Source organism: Ursus americanus, chromosome 10 (assembly GCF_024610735.1).
Source record: "Ursus americanus isolate L20-20 chromosome 10, mUrsAme1.1.p, whole genome shotgun sequence".
Taxonomy (NCBI): Eukaryota; Metazoa; Chordata; class Mammalia; order Carnivora; family Ursidae; genus Ursus; species Ursus americanus.
The window spans coordinates 9,030,415-9,051,252 of NC_142136.1; the positions used below are offsets into that span (position 1 = coordinate 9,030,415).

Consider the following 20,838-nt stretch of genomic DNA (forward strand, 5'->3'; position numbering starts at 1 on the left):
AAAAAAAAATCCTTTCCAGTAAAAATATCAACTCCACTAAGTTAAGGAGGGGGTTGACAGTAACTTACTGTATGTTTGCATATTAATTTGCACTTTATCATACAGTTGATGAAATTTAATATGGTGCATAAAAATACTGTGCTATTGTATTTCAGCCTGAAATTTTAAAATAAAATAGAATCCTTTAAGTTATATACATTTTTTGTCATTTTTTTTGGCAGAACGATTAGAATCTGACGAATAAGTAAAGGTTCTATATACAATATGCTGAGTAGCTCTTATGGTGCAGACCCAGGGGGAAGCAGATAACAGTATTATGGTTAGGTGAAAGGCCCACAGGTCTTACCCACTGGGCTCCATTTTCAAGGATCACATCATTTTTTACAGTTGAAACTCTGAACCTATATCAGCAATCCTCTAAAGTGATACTGGCAAATATGGGAGCCACATGTTGCTATTTAGATTTAAATTTTAAAATATTACATTAAATTAAAATTTCACACTAGTCACATTTCAAGTTCTCAACAGCAACCAGTGGCCAATGGCTGCCATAATGGGCAGACAGTGAACATGTCCATCATCCCTGAAAGGTCTACTCAGTAGCACTGTTTTAAAGCAGGCTCCTCCTTCCTCAATTTGCAACTCTTATTTCTCTAATGACAGACCTGTGTTTCCTATACTTCAGTTGCTTTGGGTCTGAGTAACCCTTTCCTTACTACTGAATGATGACTAGCCAGGATCAAGAAGCCTAGTTAAACAGTAAGGAAAATGGGACAAGTTATCATAGAAGCTATAGGACCAGGAAAATCAAGTTAGCCAGCACTTTAAATCAATTTTAAATAGTCTTTAGCCTTTTGGAGTTTAAAAAAAAACAAACAAACTTCAAAAATCCAATGAAAGCTATAGTCCAACTCCCAGAAAAACACTCATATACAAAAACTTGAGTATAATTTCACTGTATTCACACATTCTCTAAATTTATCCATGGCCCCAAGATTAAGAACTGTGACTTTAAATGGCTAACATTCCACTGAACAGAACCTTGAAGCAGTCATTGTCTAAAAGCCTCCCAGCCTCCAAAATAATTAAGAGTTCATGGGAGCTCACAAAAATTTTTCTTCTTCAGTAGGAAACAAATCTGAGGAAGAACTCATTGATTCTAGATTGTACATTACCTGTATCCTTTCCTTGAGTGCCTTTGGATAGAAGTCATAGCCATTTTTAATGCCAATATGATATTTGCCTGAGGGATTTGTCCAGCTCACAGGAATCTATAGAAAAAAAGTAAATTGTTGACTCACTAAATGCTTCCCAATTCCAATGATTTACTACTAGGGAAAAAGGTTATTTCACTTCTGATGGCTCAACTTGGATGAGCAACGCTGCGCATTAGAGCAATATTTCTAATATTCTAAGGTGCCACTTAGTATCTGTCTGGCTTTTCTTCTTATCCATAAATAAGATGGTTCACCTAGGATACCTTTCATTTACACAACGCTTCATCGTTTATAAAGTGCTTTCAACATACGATACCTCATTAAACTACTACAATCTTTAGTTCTCAAGCATCAAGGACACATCACCTCTCCCTTCTCAGACCTAATGCCAAACTTGGGGGGGAGGGGAAGTGGTTTACAGACCCTCTCGAAGACGCTTAGATTTTCCTGTTAAGAAATGCATTCTCTACAATCAACAGGGATAATGCCTAGATACTTAAAACAGCTCTTTATAAAAAAAAGTTCTATAAAATCATGTAAATTATATATGACATATTATAATAGCCTTTCCAAATATCTCCAAGTATTTATAAGCTTCTAATTAACAGAATGCTGTAAAGAGCATGCCCAGTGTATAAATGGAAAAAGCAAAGAAACAAAAAGAAATAAAACTGCTTGCCCAAACCACAGGAAGGGTGAAAAGAAAGCCAGAATCTAGCTCTATTATGGAGAACAAAAAATTCAGTGTAAAGGCTATGTGACTTAGGTAAACCTGGCTGTGAATCCAAACTCTACCACTAACCAGAGGGGACCCACAGGTTCCTACTTCGTGTAAAAGGAAGGAATTAATCCCTACCTTATGATTTGCACAAATGCACTGAAGATCAATCAACTTCAAGTGTCCATCAAGAAAATGTGGAATATTCACACTCTTTGTAATCACAGGACCCATGATCACTAAAACCAGCTTTCAAATGTGCATAAGACATGAGGTTGAACTATCAACCACTCAGACTTGGCTGACTCATCAGTTCTCACTTGTGCAGTATCTTTAACTGGCTCACCTCCATGTCCCTCATCAAATTATTCCCCAGGTAAGAAACTTTTGGATGAAATTTTCTCACAATGAAATAGAGAAAAAAATACCATTCACAGAACTTCAAAGATCTACTGATTTTTTAAAAGCCTGCCTATATCAGTAATCATTTCTGAATCAAATGGATGTCTGGAGTATGTGAAATTGTGAATATGTTGGCATATAAACTAGCGCTTTTCATTCAAAACTTAACCAACCTCTTTTAGAGAACAAGGATTCTTAACTCTAACGTCCCTGCTGTAGTCTGTGACATAACAACAATACAGTGTTGCAACAACAAAAAGGTAAGTAGTCACTAGCCGGCACGTTCAAAGACTATTTCATCACAGGTGTCCCACTACACAGGTTTTATAACCCTAGGCTAGTGGCAACTTCTTTGTACAAGGAGATTATAAAAGACTGTGAAATGCCAAAGGAGTAAATGGAATAACTGATTAAAATAACTGCAAGATATACAGGTGCTAACACATATTTAACCACAATTACTTACAATATAGGTAATACAATGAAAATAATCCATGAGACATAATGCAGATTTAATTATAAATGAGATCAAAACCTGCAAGGTCCACACAACCAGATACTTTTCAAATCACTATCATGTATTTTCCTCACAGTAAAGGCAGACTAGTTACAAAAAATTAATCTAAGGAAAACCATAAAAAATAAATGTGATAATCACGGTTCTGCTATTCACCATTAACCAAATTTGAGTAAAGGTAATTTTACTCTATGAGGTAATTATGGAATATGTCATTTTTCCTACTTGCACATGAACTTATTTTTAGTCTCTTTTAAGAATCAAAGCTTTATATTTTGGCCACTTTAAGTGGATATCTTTAAAACGGTTTTATTACATGGTAACTACTGTGAAAATTAATAAAAAAGAAACCTCGGTTAGAATGGAGTCAGGAGGCCAGCAGGGGGCGCTCTCATGCCCTACCACGCTGCCTCCGTTGCAGACCCAAGAGAGGCACCTTGCATGCGGGTACTACATTACCACCCCAGCAGGAGGCAGTTTACCCGGATGCGCCTTCTCTTTGTAAGAGCCCTTCCACCTCCCCTCGCCCTCCCCGTTCCTCTGTATAAAACAGTGGTCCTCTCCTTCGTTCTGGGTGGGGATTTGCCCATGACTTTGCCACAGGCTGCTTGCTCCAGACTGCAATTCTCTGCTATTCCTGAATAACCCACTTTTGTTGGTAAAATAACTGGCAGTTTTATTTTTAAGGCTAATACTACAATGGAATAAGAAGGATTTTCATAAGAAACTGAATCTCTTTGATTACTAATTACATCTCTTCCCTGACTCTTTTAAAGAGGGGATGCCTAACGAATTGATCATTTTCTTAACAAGCCAAATGTCATCATGACTGTTAATGTTCCATGCAGTAATTTTTTTTTTTTTTTTTTTGCCTCAAACTGTGTTTCAGCTTTGTCAGCTCCGTGGTAAAGCCAGTACACTCCTTTAGCTACCACTGCATCTAAATACGGGGCCAAATTTGGCAAAGTCATTCGTTGTGGCTGGATTTAACTTTTTTTATATGTAAGAATAAATACTGATGATTTAAAAACCAACTTCAAGTTCAATGTGGTAGAATTTTAAAAAGCACCATGCTCCCTTCCAAATATCTACTAAAATTAGAATAAGGAGAAGAAAAAAAACCACCCAAAGGACACAGAGAACTGGAAATGATACTCAGAAGCTGTATCACCCCCATTTCAAAGGTTGCAAAGTAAAAGGCAGCACTGAAAATTTATGGGGAGATTGTGGAATTTTAATACATGGTGTTGGAGTAACTGGTCTTCAGATAGAAAAGAGGATGCAGGATCCCTGTTTTGAACTAAGTCAAAATCAATTACAGTGAATTCTAGAACATGAAATGAAATATAGAAGTTTTTAGAAAATGATAGAGGAACATATCTTCATGGTCTAGGGGTCAGGAAGGATGTCCTAAGACATGAAAAGTCCTAACCAAAAAGGCGAAGACTAATATCCAAATACATTAAGAACTTCTACTCATCAAAAGACACCACAAGGGAAGTGAAAATAGATGTACAGAATGGGAGATGATAAAGACATGATAAAGACTACAACATGATACACCCAGATTCCCAGCATATTTGCAAAGATTAAAAAGCCTTAAGAATATGAAGCGTTAGCTGTGCAACTATTAAAATTCTTATACACTGCTAGTGGAAATGCATTTTAGTGCAAATACTTGGAAAATCTGTTTGGCATCACCTGGTCAAGCTGTATCTCTATGACTCAGCAATTCCACTCCTAGGAACACATCCTGGAATTATCTATACACATGTGCTCAAGATATGTACACAAGAATGTCACCTAAAGAGCTGTGACTCCCAAGCTGGAAACAACTATTCATGAGCAGTAGAGTGGACAGAATGTGGTACATACAAACCATGGCATCTTGCACAGCAATGAAATTAAACAAATCACTACTACATGCAACATCATGGTTGAATGGGAAGAATCCTGCAAATACCTGATGTAAAATGATACATAAATGATGCTGTTCACTACATCAAAACTAAGGATATACTGTATGGTGACTAACATAATAAAAAATTATTATAAAAAATGATGATGTTCATATAAAGTTCACAAATACAGGCAAAACTAACAGTATATTTCAGGTATCCACACAGAGGTGGTAAACCTTTAAAAGCAAAGCACAGAAATGATTATCACAAAAGTCAAAGTAGGTTGTGATCGGGGAGAACACAGGAAGCTTCTGAGGTATGGCAATATTCTTTGTCTCATCTGGGTAGTGGATAAAATGACATTCACTTTTTATTCATCAAGGTGTACATATGCGTTTTATGCATTTTCCTTTGTATCTGTACATTTCACCATAAAAGATTTTAAACTTCTGCTCACTTTTTTGCTTCTACCTGCTCATGGGAGTGTCACTGGCCAAAGTAACTGACCACCAGTTTCTCAAGAAGGCCTATGAATAGCCTCCTTAGAGAATGAGATTACTGGAATGTTCAAAGCACTTGAATAGCAGTTCATCTTAAACTGGGAGAAGAGTAAGACATTAACCACCAGCATAAATAGGCTATTTAGAAGAAGCTAAAATACAGATATTTAATTCATCTTAGAGCATGGTTAAGTCAAAAAACCTAATCACTTTATTGTGCTGCTGTCTGAAAACCGTGTGCTCAAGAGTTCTGAGAGATCCAGCTAGCCAGAATCTCAGCAACTAGTAACATTCTTCTTTTTAACGACTGCTGTAAAATATCTGAACATCAGCACATCCTTGGGGAAAAAAACAAGCTGAACACGTATGTGGGTATGTTCTGTGTCCAGATGGAGAAGGGAGCTAACACCAAGAAGGCTAGCAGAAAGTCTGTATGAGGAACAATCAGACTCCTGCTGCCCATCCCACATCCTGCCCAAACCAGACCAGCCAGGCAACCAGACACGGAACCAGAGAGACGTTGAAATGTCAGCTTTGTAGAGAGGTTCACATAGCAGAGGGGAGAGGTGAGACATACAGAAGATTCTGCAAGAGATCTCCCTCGGCACTAGGTGTGAGCCGCTGAACACAGACAGTCAGGCTTCTCTCTCACTCTCCCCTCAAAGCCAGGCCAAACATGCTAAGGTCCTCTTGGAGATAACTGAGCAACCCAGTGGGAAAAGGTATGCCATAAATTGCCATCTTCAGGTCCGCCATGACAACACCACTGCCCTCACCCCAAGACCCCGCACAAACACACAGCACTTCCATCACCTTCATGTACACCTTGCTAACCAAGGGACAGCCAGGATAGCTTGGGAAAAGGTCTCAGGTAGAAAGCAGAGCAAAAGGAAGGAGGAGAGGCTGAGGAAGGAGGAGGCAAAGAGGAGGAGGAGAAAGGGAAGAGGGAAGAGGTGAAGAAAAAAGGAAGAGAAAGGAAAGGGGAAAGGAGAATGGAAGAGGGAAGGTGAGTAAAAAGAAGAAACAACTAGAAAAAAATTTTAGACAATATTCTCACAGATAAAATGTTGCATACATGACACAAAAACATGCTGAGTGAACATGAACAGAATTCATTTAAAATTAATGGGCAAAATTTAACAAAATTCAATACAAGGGCTAGAAAAGAATATTGAGAAATCTCAGAAATCTTTCAGGAAGGAAAAAAGCAAACAAAAGCAATAAAGAAAAGGTGGAAAAACAAGAAAATTGGAAAATCAACTCAAGAGGTCCAATGTCCAATTAACAGGAGTTCTAGATAGAAGAATGGCAAAAACAGTGGGACAAAGTAACCCAAGACAACACCAGACAACTTGAAAATGAAGGACCTGAAAGGTAAATTCTCTTTTCCCACAGTGCTAATTCCGCAGATAAAGTCTCAAACCACATGAAAACTCAAGAAATAAAAAGAAATTAGTATGTTACTTAAAACCCCGAAGATAATATAATATCAAAAACTTATCTCTTGGTGAGTGAGAATTGCTGGTGAAAGGGAGAGGTAGGGCAAGGGACTTGGTTTTTCCTGTTAGAAGCCTTGAAGAAGTAGCTGTCTTTTAAGCTATGAAGATATACTGAATACAATTAAAATTTAAATTAAAACCTCCCACTATATTGATGGGCTGAGAATACTTAACAGAAGAGCTAAAGAAGTATGTCACCCAGTTGAGAAAAGATTTAAATATCAATCTATCAATTTTCTGATCTTATTTCACAGCCTATATATGGTATATGTAATTCCTTTGAGCAGCAGTGATACTATCAGTCCATGTGGTTTATCTAAAGCTTGGGCCACTACAGGTATTTAAAATAAACAACTGAAGACAATACTTTATAGGATTCTAAATCTGCAGGACTTACTAGGAGTGTTCCCTAGTTTCCCAGAGCAATGTAACTCACAGGAATCCCATGTGTCTCTCTGAAATATACCCTAGATAACAAGGCAGACTTGGGAAGACAGGCAAAACCTTAGAGTGATTCAGATGTGCAGAAATTCATTTCCCTCTAGTTTACAATCTTTTTTTTTTTTTTTTTAAGGCCCATAGTGTCTCAGCTTGGGCCCCATAAGAAAATACCATAAACTGGGTGGAAAATGCCATAGACACCAGAAATTTATCTTCTCCCAGTTCTGAAGGCTGGGGGCATGAGATCAGAGTGCCAGCATGGTTAGGTTCTGGGGAGACTCCTCCTGACTTATAGGTGTAGCTTTCTCATTGTGCCCTCACATGGCAGAGAGAAAGAAAGCACAGACTCATCCCCTCATGCGGGCCTCACCCTCATGACCTCATCTAACCCTAACACCATCTCCAGTACCATCAAATTGGGTATTAGAGCTCCACCATATGACTTCTGGGGTCATACAAACAATTCAGTCCATAACACATGGAAAAGGAAGCAAAATGTAGATGTTAATGCCCGCTGTTTGCCTGTGGTGGGCAGATTTTAAAGATAACCCAAGCCCTTGTGTAGTCCTCTCCCCTCAGTGTAGGCAGGGTTTATGACTATTGCTACTGTGATTGTGTTATGGTAAATAATATAGGAAAGATGGAAGGGATTTTGCAGATACAATTAAAGTCTCTAATCAGGTGACCAATTTAATCAAAAAGAACACTACCGTGGTGGACCTGACTTCATCAGGTGAGCTCCTTAAAGAGAGACTGGGGCCATCCCAAAGGTCAAAGAGATTCTCTGGCTGGCCTTGAAGCAAGCTGTTGTGAGCTCTACAGTTGCATGAAAAATGAGTTCTTCCAACAATCACATGAACTTGGAAGAGGATCCTGAGCCTCAGATGAGACCAGAGTTCCAACCAAAACCTGATTACAGTCTCATGAAACACGAGCAGAGAGCCACGAAAAGCCAAATTCCTGACCCATGGAAAAAGTAAGATAATAAATGCAGGAATGTATGTGGCTTTAAGCTGCTAAGTTTGTGTTAACTTATCACATAGCACAGAAAACTAATACACTGCCACAACAATCTTAGCCAGAAGACAATGTCTAATCATGATTCGGATAGATAGACCTAGATAAATACAAATTGATCTTCCAAACTCATTCTGCTTATTGGTTTAAAAGATAAAGAGTACTGAATCACAACCAAATTCCTGACTTCTAACAAGCTCATTAGCTAACATCAACAGCTTTTAGTATTCCCATCATCTTTCATGTTAGCTTAACTTTCTACCAAGGTCTTTCTACCAAGTACATAGAGTAGCACAAAGCCAGTCCCTTAAGTTCACAATTATTAAAGCCTAAATATTTCATGTTCCAAGTTCCCAGAAAGGACAGGAAAAGATGAAGGCAAAACTACAATCTGGTCACCTTTCCTGGTTTTCTATCCAAAACTTAAAATTTTTAGAATTTGGCAATCACACTGAAAAATATATCCCAATTCTAAGCTCACTATCAAACAAAAAACAAATGAAATACTGAATTTTTCTAAGATGGTCCCTAATGACCCCCACCCTCCTGGTGTTCATACTCTCAGTAAAATCCCCTTCCTCTTAAGCATGTGCTGGATTTCATGGCTCATTTCTACTGAAAACAAAATATCAGATGTGATGGGATGTCAATTCTAAGATTAATCTGTGAAAAGATCATGGCCTCCATCTTGGGCACTCTTTCTTGGATTACCCACCCAAGGTGAAGACAGCTGCATGGTGTGACACAACCCCAGAGAGAGGAACCAAAGCCTGTCAATAACTACTTCAGCAAGCTTGGAACAGACACCCCTTCCCCACTCAGGCTGAGTCTTCAGATGAAACCACAGCCCTGGCCAACAGCAAGCTCAGGAGAGATCTTAAACAAGAGGCACCGAGCTAAGTCACACCCAGATTTAAGACTCATAGAAACTGTGAGATAATGTTTGTTATTTTAAACCATGAAGTTTTGGGGGTAATTTATTAAAGAGCAAGAGGTAACTAATAACCTGCCATCAAACGTAAGCTAAAACCATTAGATGCTTTGAGGCAACAGTATAAAAAAAGGAAAAAAAAATTCAATAAAAGGATAAAAGTTCTAACCTTGAGCACTCTTCCTGAAAGACCGACAATCTCGCCATCTTTGGGCTCTACTACTGTAGCAGTATTCACATCACCACTTCCTGTTGTATCAATGATATCAATGATTTTTGGTTTTCCATCAGTTGTAACCTGAAAATTAAGAGAGTATTAAAATACGAATTATAAATTTAATTTTTTAATCCTTAAAAAAGCAATGCCAAACCTCACATATGTGCATACACATACATAAAATACCCTATGAAATCTGCATTCATTTAAAAAAGAAAACTGAATTGTTTTAAGCCAAAAGTGGGACAGATACTTACAAAAAATTTAGTCATGGAGAGTACCACAGAACCCTTCAAGTGATTTTATATATTCAGTTAATAAATATTTACTAAACATTTAGTAAGGCCGGTGCTGGGGAGACACACAGAAATGATCAATACACAGAAGTCCCTGATCTCACAGATCTTATGTCCTACTTCGTCAATAAACACGTCAAATACATGTCAGATGGTGATAATCACTATGGAAAAAAATCAGGCAGAAAAAGGAGGTAGTGTGGGGGTTTCAACTTTAACTAGGTTGGTCAAGAAAGATCTCACTGAAGGTAACATTTGAGAAAAGATCTGAAGAAGGTGAACTTTGGGCTGGACAAGCACAAAACTTTAGGGAGAAAACACGTAGTAACATGTAATTACAGGATGTCAGACTAGCACTCAAACTGAGTAAGTCCAAAGTTCAAACTTAACATTCAAACTTATTTCTCTCAACGCTTTGTCATCTCAGGAATTGATACATTCCCAATTGCTCAAACAGAAAGTTAAAAGTCCTTTGTCTCTGATTCTTTATTAGTTTACTCTTCACGTCAAATCTGTCAGGAAGTCATCTTCATTCTACCTCTAAAATACAGTTCAAGTCCATCTTCTCCCCTTGATTTTCCCCACCAGTATCCTGACTCTCTCCCCACCATCACCCCCTTGCCTTCAAAGTGCTGATGCTCCTTTCAGGTCTCCCAGGGTCCATTCTTGGTCCCCACCAAAAGCAAGTCAAACAAGCTGTACGATGCCAGTCTTCCATGTGCAATGGATCCCAATGCACTCACTACAATAGCCTCTGCACAATCTGGCCCCGCCATGTCTGGTCCTGTACCCCTCTAACCACACTGGCCTCCTTTCAATTCCTGCCACATGCCAAACTCTTCCCTGCCTCTCAGCTTTGTCCACACAGTTCTTCCACTTGGAATCCTCTGTCCCTTCAGCTGTTCCACAGACATCCCAATCTCATCTTTCAGTTTTCTACTAAAATGTCACCTCTTCAGAAAGGCCTCCCAGATGACCTCTTCTGTAGCTGCCATCCTAAACCTGAATCTTATTCTTCCTCACTGTACCTTGTTTCCTTCACAGAATTTGTAATTATACAGCTAGCTGATTCCTGATCTATTTCCACTATTAGAAGATAAGCTCTATTAAGGGGAAGGGCTATGTCTATTTTACTCACCAAATTCCCCCAAACCTAGCAGTGCCTAGTTGGTGCTCAATACATATTTAATGACTGAATGATCTGACACTAATTTACTCAGCATTAAGAATGTTCTTCCTAAGGCATGGTTTCTTGGCCAGTCAACAAATTTTCATTTGGGCCATGATGACTGCTATAGGTAACAACAGTATTGTATTTTCATACTGCTTTTGTTGGAAAAATAACTTCTGGGCTCTTTCTGGGCTAGCTTTGCAAAGGGAATATCTAGCATTCAAGATACATATACTGAGTTATTAGTAGGAAATCAGGCATGGAGACACAAAGAATGAAAAAAGAAGACCCCCTACCCTCAAGGAAAAAAAAAAAAAAAGCAATGTAAAAAATGCCAAGAGTGTCACAAAAGCACAAGGTCTTCCAACTTCTTTTCCACCTGGAGAACTCACACTCTAAGATCAAGCTTAGTGTCCCTTTCTGTGTCTTCCCAGGCATCGCTTCCTTCCACCCCCACCCCCCAACTGCAGTGTCCTCAAAGCTCTGCAGTTAAGGGTTACCCAAGGGGGAAAGGGGAAAGTCACCATGTGGAGGAAACAAAGGCACACATGTTTTTCTTTATGAGGCAGAAGCAAAGGGGTTCTTGATGCACCCCAAATCTTATTCCAATAACACTGCCATAGAAGCACCAGGGGCCATAAAGGCCTTCCAGGCACAGCTGTTTTTTGTTGTTTTTGTTTTTAACGTATAGTAATTTTTAAGCTGGATGTCTAAACTCGTAACAAAACAAGTAATATACTCAGGAGGCTCAAAATCAAAAAATTATTGTGGAAGTCGTACCAAACTCTGATAAGATTATGACACAAAAATCAGTTACTGATTTTGAAGGGATTGGCTAAATAAATATCTTTTGAAATAAAATAACGAAGGAAAATGTAAGAAAATCTACCGAAATAAAAAATGGAAACAAGAGGAAGATAATACTCCCCTATAAAATTAAAACTAGCTAAATCATGTACTAAGAATTTAAGAAAACAACTGATTTTAAAAAGTATTCCAAATAAGTACGTAATCTGAAAGCTAGGCTATAACACTAAGAACACAATCACCTATCTTTATCTTCTCATTCAATGAGCAAACAACTTCAGTGACTTGAGATCAAGAATCACAAGAGATCACTAACAAGCCAGACATAGATCCCTCTCATTAGAAACCTCATTATCAGTGCGGGAGCAAAGGAAGAAAGCCTAACGGGATTTAGTGACTTATTTACTATCTACTATTGCCACAAGCTTTACTTATTACCATCTCTCTTACATTAAAAATTCTTATATATGCAATTTTCTGTCCCTGTACCTCTTTCTTCACCATTAGGTAAAGGCAATCACTCCATTGGAGACAGTAAGACAGAGGAGGGAATTTGGGGTTAGGAAGAAGAGGTTTTGAAAAAGGCAAACCAGCTGAGGATTTTACAATGGAGTTTTGGGAGAAGAAGGAAACTGAACCGCTACCATCAGAATGAAATCCCTCATCTTGGCAGGGGCGGGAGGTGGGTGGTGTATTATAAGGGAAAGAGGGACTGAACCACTACCAGAGTGGTGAGTAGAGCTAAGGTAGTAATACAGCCCATGTACGGGGGTGGAGGACTGAGAAGTGCTTACATAGCTATACTGGCTGGACAAAACAGAAATTGCCCAAAGGTTGTCCCCAGATGTCAAGAATCTCAAGATCGTGAGTTACTCTATGTCTCTACTGAGTTGATGATGGTCAGGGAGCTGATGAGGGCTGTGAGATAGTCATTAAACATTAGAGGATCAAAGAAAGGGGGGAGGGTAGTTGCAAATTATCCTAAACAAAACAAAGTGAATGTATAAGTATTTATTTGAAAATATTCTTTTAAGGGAAGGTATTTCATAGGCAAATACTATTGAATGACTATTATTTTGAGAATAATAGTCTGTCATCAGAGTCTGTCTGATGAATGAATCAGACAGGCTCTGCTTTCAGAAAGCTTACAATCCAGGTGGAAAACAAATTAGTGAAGCGATAACTCCAACATAGGACAATAAATAAAAAAGGTTAAGGACAGTATCTATGAAAGCATACAGAACATAAAACCCAGCTTGGGGGAAATTCAGGAAGACTAACTGAAAGAAAGATAATAAAAATTAAAATCAACTAAATAGCACCCAATATTAGCAACCAATTATATAGCTACAATAATTTACTTACTGTACTCTATTATTTTACTAAACGTAAAAACAGAAAAATTTTTATAGAATCACTTGTCACCTTCTTTCCCAAACCATTTTTTCTCCATGAGGAAATTACATACACTGTGCACACATACACATTTTTTTCCATTCAGCAAAAATATTTAATGTTATAAGTACATTTCATACAAAATAAATCTGGATATATGCTGTCAAAGAATTTTAACTTATGCAGGAAAAAAGGTTATGTAAACAAAAATATTAAAATGAAATATTTTAGGTGCTATGGGGGGGTCGGAACACATTGCTATGAGAGCAAAAAAGAAAAAAAGCACCCAAATAACTGCTGGCAAGAATTGGGCCTTATTCATCTTGAACCCTCAGGTCCTAACACAGTGGTGGGCACACACATGTAAATATATGCTGGGGGTGTGAATTAAATCAGTAGATATCCCAAAAGCTAACAGGGTCAAGACCCAGGTGGGTCTTTAAGGATTAAGCAGGAGTTTACAGGTGATGGTGGAAGGCTTGCAGGCAGATTAACTTATATGTTGAGGAAAGGCCTGAAATGTGGGTGAGTGGAAGCAAAGGGTTAACAGTGGGGTGGACAGAAGTTGGGAGGGGAAAGTGAAAACCAAGGCACCATGAAGAGGTCAAGCTGGATGGTGAAGGGCTACACAAAATTCAAATTTTGGAATTTTTACGCAAAGGCAACTAGGACGTCAAAATATAAAAAGTTTTGCTTTGTATTAAATAAGGGTGTTACAGAAGGTGTTTCTTTTCTTTTTTTTAGGAAAATAATTTGGCAATGTGAAGGATGGAGCAAAGAGAAGATTTGTGGCAGGGAACCAACTGGCTACTGCACATTCTTTCCAATCCAAGTCCCACTCTGGCCTTGAAGCCAGCTCTCATTCCAACCCCCACCCCACCCCCGTCCTGCCCCCAACCTTGGGTGACACTTGCAGGAGGACATCTTTTAACTCAACCCTAGGCACCTTGCAGGTGCCTGGATATTTGCTGAGGAAAGATGTAATCATTTATGTACTGATTACTCCCCTCATGCTATCCACCCTCTACTTTAAACAACTCCAGGCAGCTGTCACAAAAGCGTACTGGGCCCAAAGCAGTCACGGAAGAATGACACCCCACTGCCTTCTCCAAAGTGTTCGTTTGTGCCTCGAGTCCTCTATGCAGACCCATCTAGCTTTCCAAACATCCACTTTGGCCTCCTCTTCTTTTTTCATTCTTTCCTTCCCTTTTATTTCTATCTACCTTCTTATCTTAATAATGTATACAGAGATCTATAAAAGACATTTGCTTAAGTGGGAAAAAAAACCTTTAAAAATTTCCTCACATGTGCAAGCCATCTTACTGAATTTCTTTTAACTGGCCATATTTATGTCAATATTTCCATTAAAGTTGTTATAAGAGTTATATTTTCATTTTATTTCAATATCTTACTGCTTGAACACTTGTTATTACATGCAAATACCTAATGCATATTTATCCTTCAGTTAATTTAAATCCCAGCATAAACTCCTTCTAAATAAACCTGCTTAAAAAAAAAAATTAGTGTTTACTTAACACTTTTCTTGAGCACTTTAAATAAAGTCACATGTAAATAATCTTCTTAATCAATTTTCATGGCAACACTGAGGATGAGAACTGCCATTACTTTACAGAGAGTAATGGAACAATATGATAAGCAGATTGTGAAGTTCTACAAAAGCATTTTTACTGAGACAGTACTCCTCCCGATCCTTTTATTATCCTGACAAAAGAACCAGTAAAGACTTACCCCAGCTGTTCTCCTCCCACTTATCCCTATAAAAAGTAAACATACACTACAACAGAATGGAAACCATTACTACTCTGTAATAAAGCCTCAATGAGGTGATAGCTGTCACTGGTGTAAGTCTTCAGAGTTATTAATACAACTGTACCACTAGAGCTACCAGCAAGGAACACATCACTTGCTATTCTGATTCACCAAAGCTTCCTGGCACTGCCAGCCTGAGGTGTGTTGTACTCCAGGGTGCTGCTCAAGAATTAACAGGAGGAAGCAAGATTCCTAGAGGGATTCTATACAGTCAGCCAGACTGGTTCCCCCTTTTCCCCCAGCATGACACCCCACCTCCGAAAATGCTACCTCAATTATTAGAAAGCACAATAAAGGATCCAAAGGCCAGAGGGTACTTGGGGGAGGAAGAGAATTATCAAACTTCAGCGTTTAGTGTAGAAAGGAGGGTAAGATACACAGATGAAGGACTGACAAAAGGGAGAGAGCAGCATATGATAGGATTAGCCAGATTAGATCTTTAAGAGAGGGATCTTCAACAACAGGGATATTTTATGACTGTATTTCAGTAAAAGGCTAAGGCTAAATTTATAAAAGTCAAACTTTGAACACTTAGAATACTTTTAATCGAGACACGTTTTTTAAAGTTACCTTTTGATGTGGTATTTTAAAAATTTCAAAGGTGCTAAGGCAGAATTAAGTAATTTTTTAAAATCGTAATTAAAGTATATTGTCTTACACTTTGAGGCTAAAAAAAAATACAGAAGCCTAATTTAATAAAGCCTGAAGAGTCCTCAAAAACAAATAAAATTAGGTTCTTAAGTAAAACAAAGACTAAGCCATGCGTTTCAACGACCCTAAACAAGTACGTTGCAGAAGATGGTTTAAAAATAGAACACATAAAACTACCAGAGGAAACAATTCCGGAAGTTGACCGAGTTATCTTCTTGAAACCCGGCTTTCATGTGAAAGACAAACAATTCTCCTCAAAACCAAATCTCCGAACGACAGCAATAAAAATGAGGTTCTGATAGGTCATTTGCCCCTTTTCTGTTTCCTCCCCACCCCCATCCCCACCAATAATAAAAACTGTAAAATCCCCGTTTGAAAACAGCAGGCACGGGCCAGTGCCCGAGACACGAGGGACCTGCGGGGGAAGGCGGCGTGGTGGGAAGGGGCCCCAGGGCCCGGGCCTGGCAACACCTGGGCAGGAAGGGGATTCCTGGGCGAAAGGCGGACCCAGGCGACCCGGCCAGCCGCGCCAGACACGCCGCTTTTGTCTGGGCCGGGATGACGGCCCAACCCGAGCCCCCCGACCGCCCTGCCCTCCGCCTCCTCCCGGTGCCCGCTCCCGCTCGGCCGCAGAGCGGGATTCGGCCTGCGGGGCTCCGAGGCTGCGTCCCCTCCGCGTCCCCAGCCGGCCCGCCGCCCCGCCGCCCGCGCCCCCGCGCCCGGGCCCTCGGCGGCTGGCGCACCTGCATGCCCGGAGCCCCCGGGTCGACCCCCGTGTCCAGGACGGCGATGAGCACCCCCCGCCCGTCATACTCCGGGTAGCGACAGAGGAAGGAGGCGGCCCCGGTCTCTTTCTTGGGCAGGAGGCCGTGGAAAGGGAAGGGCTCCTCGGCCGCAGCGGTGGCCATGGACGCAGGCTGGAGGACGAGGAAGAGGCAAACTGCCAGGCTGCGCGTGGACGAGCGGCGCGAGGACACCCGGGCAGCCGCGGGCCTGGGCGGGGGCGAGGGGCGGGGCCGGACGCCAACCAATCCCGGCCCGCCAGGGGGAGTCGGCCAGTCACGTACCGCTACGTAAGCCAAAGGCGCCGCTCTCAGGAGCTGGGCAGGAGCCGGGCAGGAGTCGGGCAGGAGTGTTGCCCGGGCCGCAGTGAAGGAGGCGGAGTCTGAATATCCTGGTGGAGATTTTGGTTCCCCAACCTGGGGGTCTTAAAGAGACCGACTCTTGGGATTCTTAGGAGATGACCGGGCTCCGAGTGAGGGGTCCGTGTATCCCGGGCGAGTCACTCTTCGAGGTACGGGGAAGGAAAGGAGCCGCCAGCCTGGAGTAGCTGGAACTCGCCCGGGGCAAGTGATGGTTTCCGAACTTGAAGCTGTGGACGAAAGTTTTGGGTCAGCTGCTGCAGGAGCCCCACCTGACCCGAGGAAAGGGAGGCGACTCTCGAACGCTAAACCCCCTGGAGTCGTGGGATACCGGCGATTTGCCCGGACGTAGATTTTTGAAAGACAGTTTTTTGAGTCAGTGGTGTAGGGTTTGGGTTTCCTTGCCTGGTCTTCCTGTGTACCCCTTTGCTCGCGGCCAGGCCTGGGAGGGGTAGGGTGGGGATAGACCAGAGCTTCAGGCAACAGGAAGTGGGTTCTTGGGCGTTCAGTTGGCCTCGTAGGCAGTAACAAAGTAGGAGGCTGAAGTGGGCCCCTCCTATTCTCATTGCTTACTTATCTTTGACTTCCGAGATTTCTAAAAAACATTTTTTTGCCCTTTAAATGGAAGTTCCTGGTTGTTCCTTTAAGGTCCACTCAATTATCGAGCCATAATTTGCAGTTCTTCCGATTCACAGTGACTATCAATTGCTCCATGCAGCCCTAGTGGTTCTTCAATGATCTATATATTTATATTGACGCTTGAGTAATCCTTAGCCTTTTCGTCTGTGCCAAAGACTCTTTGGGCAATCTGGTGGAGTTTAGGGACCCCTTCTCAGCAGTGTTTTTAAACGCATAAAATGAAATATGTAGGATTACAAAGGAAATTATGTTGACATACAAATATCAAAAATATTAAAACTAACTTGGTTATATAGCAGTAGTTTTATATGTGTGTGTATATAGTTATAAGATATGTACTTCCTTGTATGAAATAACAGGAAGTAGCACAGTAAGCGAATAAGCTCCCATAATTTCAAAATGATGATGAGCATAAGTGGTATTTTGAGATATCTGAGATAACTGTCTTATGATAAGAAACTGATTTGTATTGGTGAGAAAGTAACAATAACTGCTAATACTACTCTGGTTATTGCCTGCATCTATAATTGAAGAAAACAAATTTAAGAGGTTAGTAAATAAGGATAATATTTTTTTCCTTTTTCCTACACAAGTTTTTGAAACCCTTAGATTCTATCATGGACCCCAGATTTAGAATGCCTGATGCAAAGGGAAGCCCTATGTATGCCAATGTCCAATCCACAGGATTTAGGAAATCCTCCCTGCACTCCCAGAAATGACTATAATGTCTGTGTGATTGTTTTAGTGATTACTTGACCGTTGATTGATTTCATAAGTCTTAGAGAACTCTGTTCTCTTTAATGGAGAGGAAAAGGAGACTAGTCAATGCTTTCCTTCCTATTCCCAACTGTATTTATGTTGCCTGTAGAGAAGAACAAATTAATAGGAAAGAAAAGAGACAAACCCTAAGAAGATAACCAATGTAGAGCATATAGTGACAGAATGAAATAGCTCCCAGTTTAGAATGAATCGTAGCCTAGTCATGTCATTTTACAAATGAAAAAAGCTGGACAGGTTAACTGACTGCAGTGAGTTACAGAAAGAGTTCATCATTGAGCACCAGGGCGGCTTAGTCAGTGGAGCGTCCTATTCTTGATTTCAGCTTGGGTCATGATCTCAGGGTCATGAGATTGAGCCCCGCTTGGGACTCCACGCTCAGTGTGGAGTCTGCTTGAGATTCTCTCTCTCCCTCTGCCCCTTCCCCTGCTCACTCGCGGCTCTCTCTCTGAAATAAATTTTAAAAATCTTAAAAAACAAACAAACAAAGAAAACCCCCAAAAGTTCATGAAAAAGCTGGCTTTCTGTTCTCACAGTCCCCAGTATTTTCTACCCTATCACACTGTGCTGTAGCACCCATCAAATGGATGGGGAATGAACTGTTCCTTATGAAATGGCATTAGGCTCCTGTGACAGTGTTCTTTAAATTTTTTTTCTTATGGATCCCATAAAAATGTTTTAGAAAAATTATGTATCCTCTTGTACAGTTTAAGATGTTGGAAATTTGTCATAAGTTTAAGAAATTATGAAGAATGTAATATCTGGCATGTTAAAATTTTGGCATTCTTTAATGACACTTTTCCATTACCCACTTAAACATATCCAGTTGAATGTTACTCTTTGTTACCTACCAGTATCTGTTTATAAAATATCTGAACATATTCAAAGTCATATTCAAAACATATATTTACCTAAGCTGTATGCCCAACATGGTCTTGAACTCACCACCCTGAGAGTAAGAGTCAGTCACAAGCTCTACTGACTGAGCCAGTCAGGTGCCCCCAAAACATTTAAAATCAGTCACTTTACATCACTCTTTCTTGAAAGTTTATTTCCATTCTATACTGAGTGTTCTCCTAATGAAATCTATATTTATAATGGAAAGTCATTGATCATTTATGATCTATAACAAAAATGTGTGTTAATATTTAATTTAAAAATTTTTCCTGGGATGAAAGTGTTAAAATTTTTCTTTTAGGTTACCTTTTAATTATTAGAAAGTTGATCAAAACACTGTGGGTAAATCTTAAACTTAAATTACAAATTACAGAACAGAAAGAAAAAAAGTTACTTAAAATGTGGCTTTTATAAAGACGCATGAGATGCATGTTATTGGGCTTTGATTAAAGATAGTTTTACTGACAATATTCCAAATTGTCCCTTTATTTGATGCCCCAGAAGCTAGTTCATCGGCAGACGGTGGACACTAGTACGATGCCCTTTGTGCCAGAAAGTGGGAGACCCAGATGTGTCAGGTGCAAAGGAGAGTAGGCATATCCTTCCACCACACATGTCTTCAGGCAGGTAAGTTTAGAAAAGAGTAGATATGACATTAAATGTGCGGATAGTGATCGTGTTGAAATTATCTGTGACTTTGTACCACAGTTATAACCACTATTTCATATAACCCCTGAAATCACTTTAACTCATAATGAAGTCCTTTATTCTGTCTTCAAACCACAGTATTCACGCTCTGTGTTTACATTCTTCCTCCTTTGATTTAATGACATTTTCAGCTAAAAGGGATCTTTCAACACTGAGTCAGTTTGCAAAACTTGACAAACAGCTTGACAGTTCTTTGGATATGGGAAGGAAACAAGTAGAGGATACTTGGAGGGAACAATGAAGACACAGATAAATAAAACAGGGCTTAGGAATGGGAGGAGGAGGAGGAGGAGGGGGAGGAGGAGGAGGGGGAGGATAGGACCCAATGGGGTCAGACAAAGGCATCACCTACCCTATCAGGGGCAAAGTACTAGGCGGGACACATGAAACCCTCCCACACAGCATTGTTCAAAGCTCGAAATACTGAGCCAGGTGTTCTTGATGTCTACCTCCCTTTCCATCACCTGCCCATTGGGGGACGCAAGCCAATGCAAAGGGGCCACGAGAGGCAATAGCTTCCCACGAGTCACTTCTTTGCAACTATTGTGGCACCACATCATTTAGAGAATATTTTTTAACTGAGTTTCCAAAACTGTGTAGAGATTTTGAAAGCATCCACCTCGTCCCAGCTGCTGGGTTTTGAAATCCTGTGCGACATGTGCCATGAGGCTGCTGCTCCCAGCGGCCCAAACTTGGAGTGCCAGAAAAACATGTCAGATTTAGGATTCCAATGAAAGACTAATCCTAATGAGGATCCTGAATATCCTGACTTGAGCAAGAGAGGCAGAGAATATGCTAGTAAATCACTTAGAAGTTAAGGGAGTTTGTCCTCTAGGACTAGTTCTGCCACTAATTAGCTTCATGACTTTTAACAAGACCACAGGGTCCTCAACTACAAATCTGGGGGGTTTATCAGAACTAAATGGGAAAAATATCTCCCACAGTGGCGATCAATTGTTGCTGTTAGTACAGTGTAGCTGGTACATGGTAGAGATTCAGTGCATCAGGGCTGGCCATCTCATTTGGTGTCCTACTCCCTAAAGTTTGGATTTAGATAGAGTAGACAAAGTGATTTTTTTCAAAGGATTATTTAGTTTGCAAAAAAAAAAAAAATCAGCATATAGTAAAACCTGAAAGCCTGTTTCCTTGAGATAAAGAGATCAAA

General features: G+C 40.2%; 1 protein-coding gene and 1 long non-coding RNA gene across 6 annotated transcripts in view; one reads left to right on the plus strand and one right to left on the minus strand.

Annotated features, from left to right (window-relative positions):
- The window catches only part of TPP2 (tripeptidyl peptidase 2), a 71,000-nt gene extending 54,510 nt beyond the window's left edge, over positions 1–16,490 (minus strand). For 2 of the 5 annotated variants that reach the window (XM_045812763.2, XM_045812764.2), the window contains exons 1-3: positions 16,254–16,488; positions 9,313–9,441; positions 1,176–1,271 (exon numbers count right to left, since the gene is read on the minus strand). In XM_045812763.2, coding sequence (XP_045668719.1) covers positions 1,176–1,271; positions 9,313–9,441; positions 16,254–16,418 — 390 coding nt within the window. In that variant the 5' untranslated portion in view covers positions 16,419–16,488. Of the gene's footprint in view, positions 1–1,175; positions 1,272–9,312; positions 9,442–16,253 lie in introns of all 5 variants that reach the window. The other 3 variants (XM_045812762.2, XM_045812765.2, XM_045812766.2) reach the window with 3 other exon arrangements.
- A 118-nt stretch (positions 16,491–16,608) lies between these two features.
- LOC123802223 (uncharacterized) overlaps positions 16,609–20,838 on the plus strand; it is a 96,294-nt gene continuing 92,064 nt past the window's right edge. The window contains exons 1-2 of the long non-coding RNA XR_006782460.2: positions 16,609–16,804; positions 19,467–19,592. This is a non-coding gene — a long non-coding RNA (uncharacterized LOC123802223). The remainder of the gene's footprint in view (positions 16,805–19,466; positions 19,593–20,838) is intronic.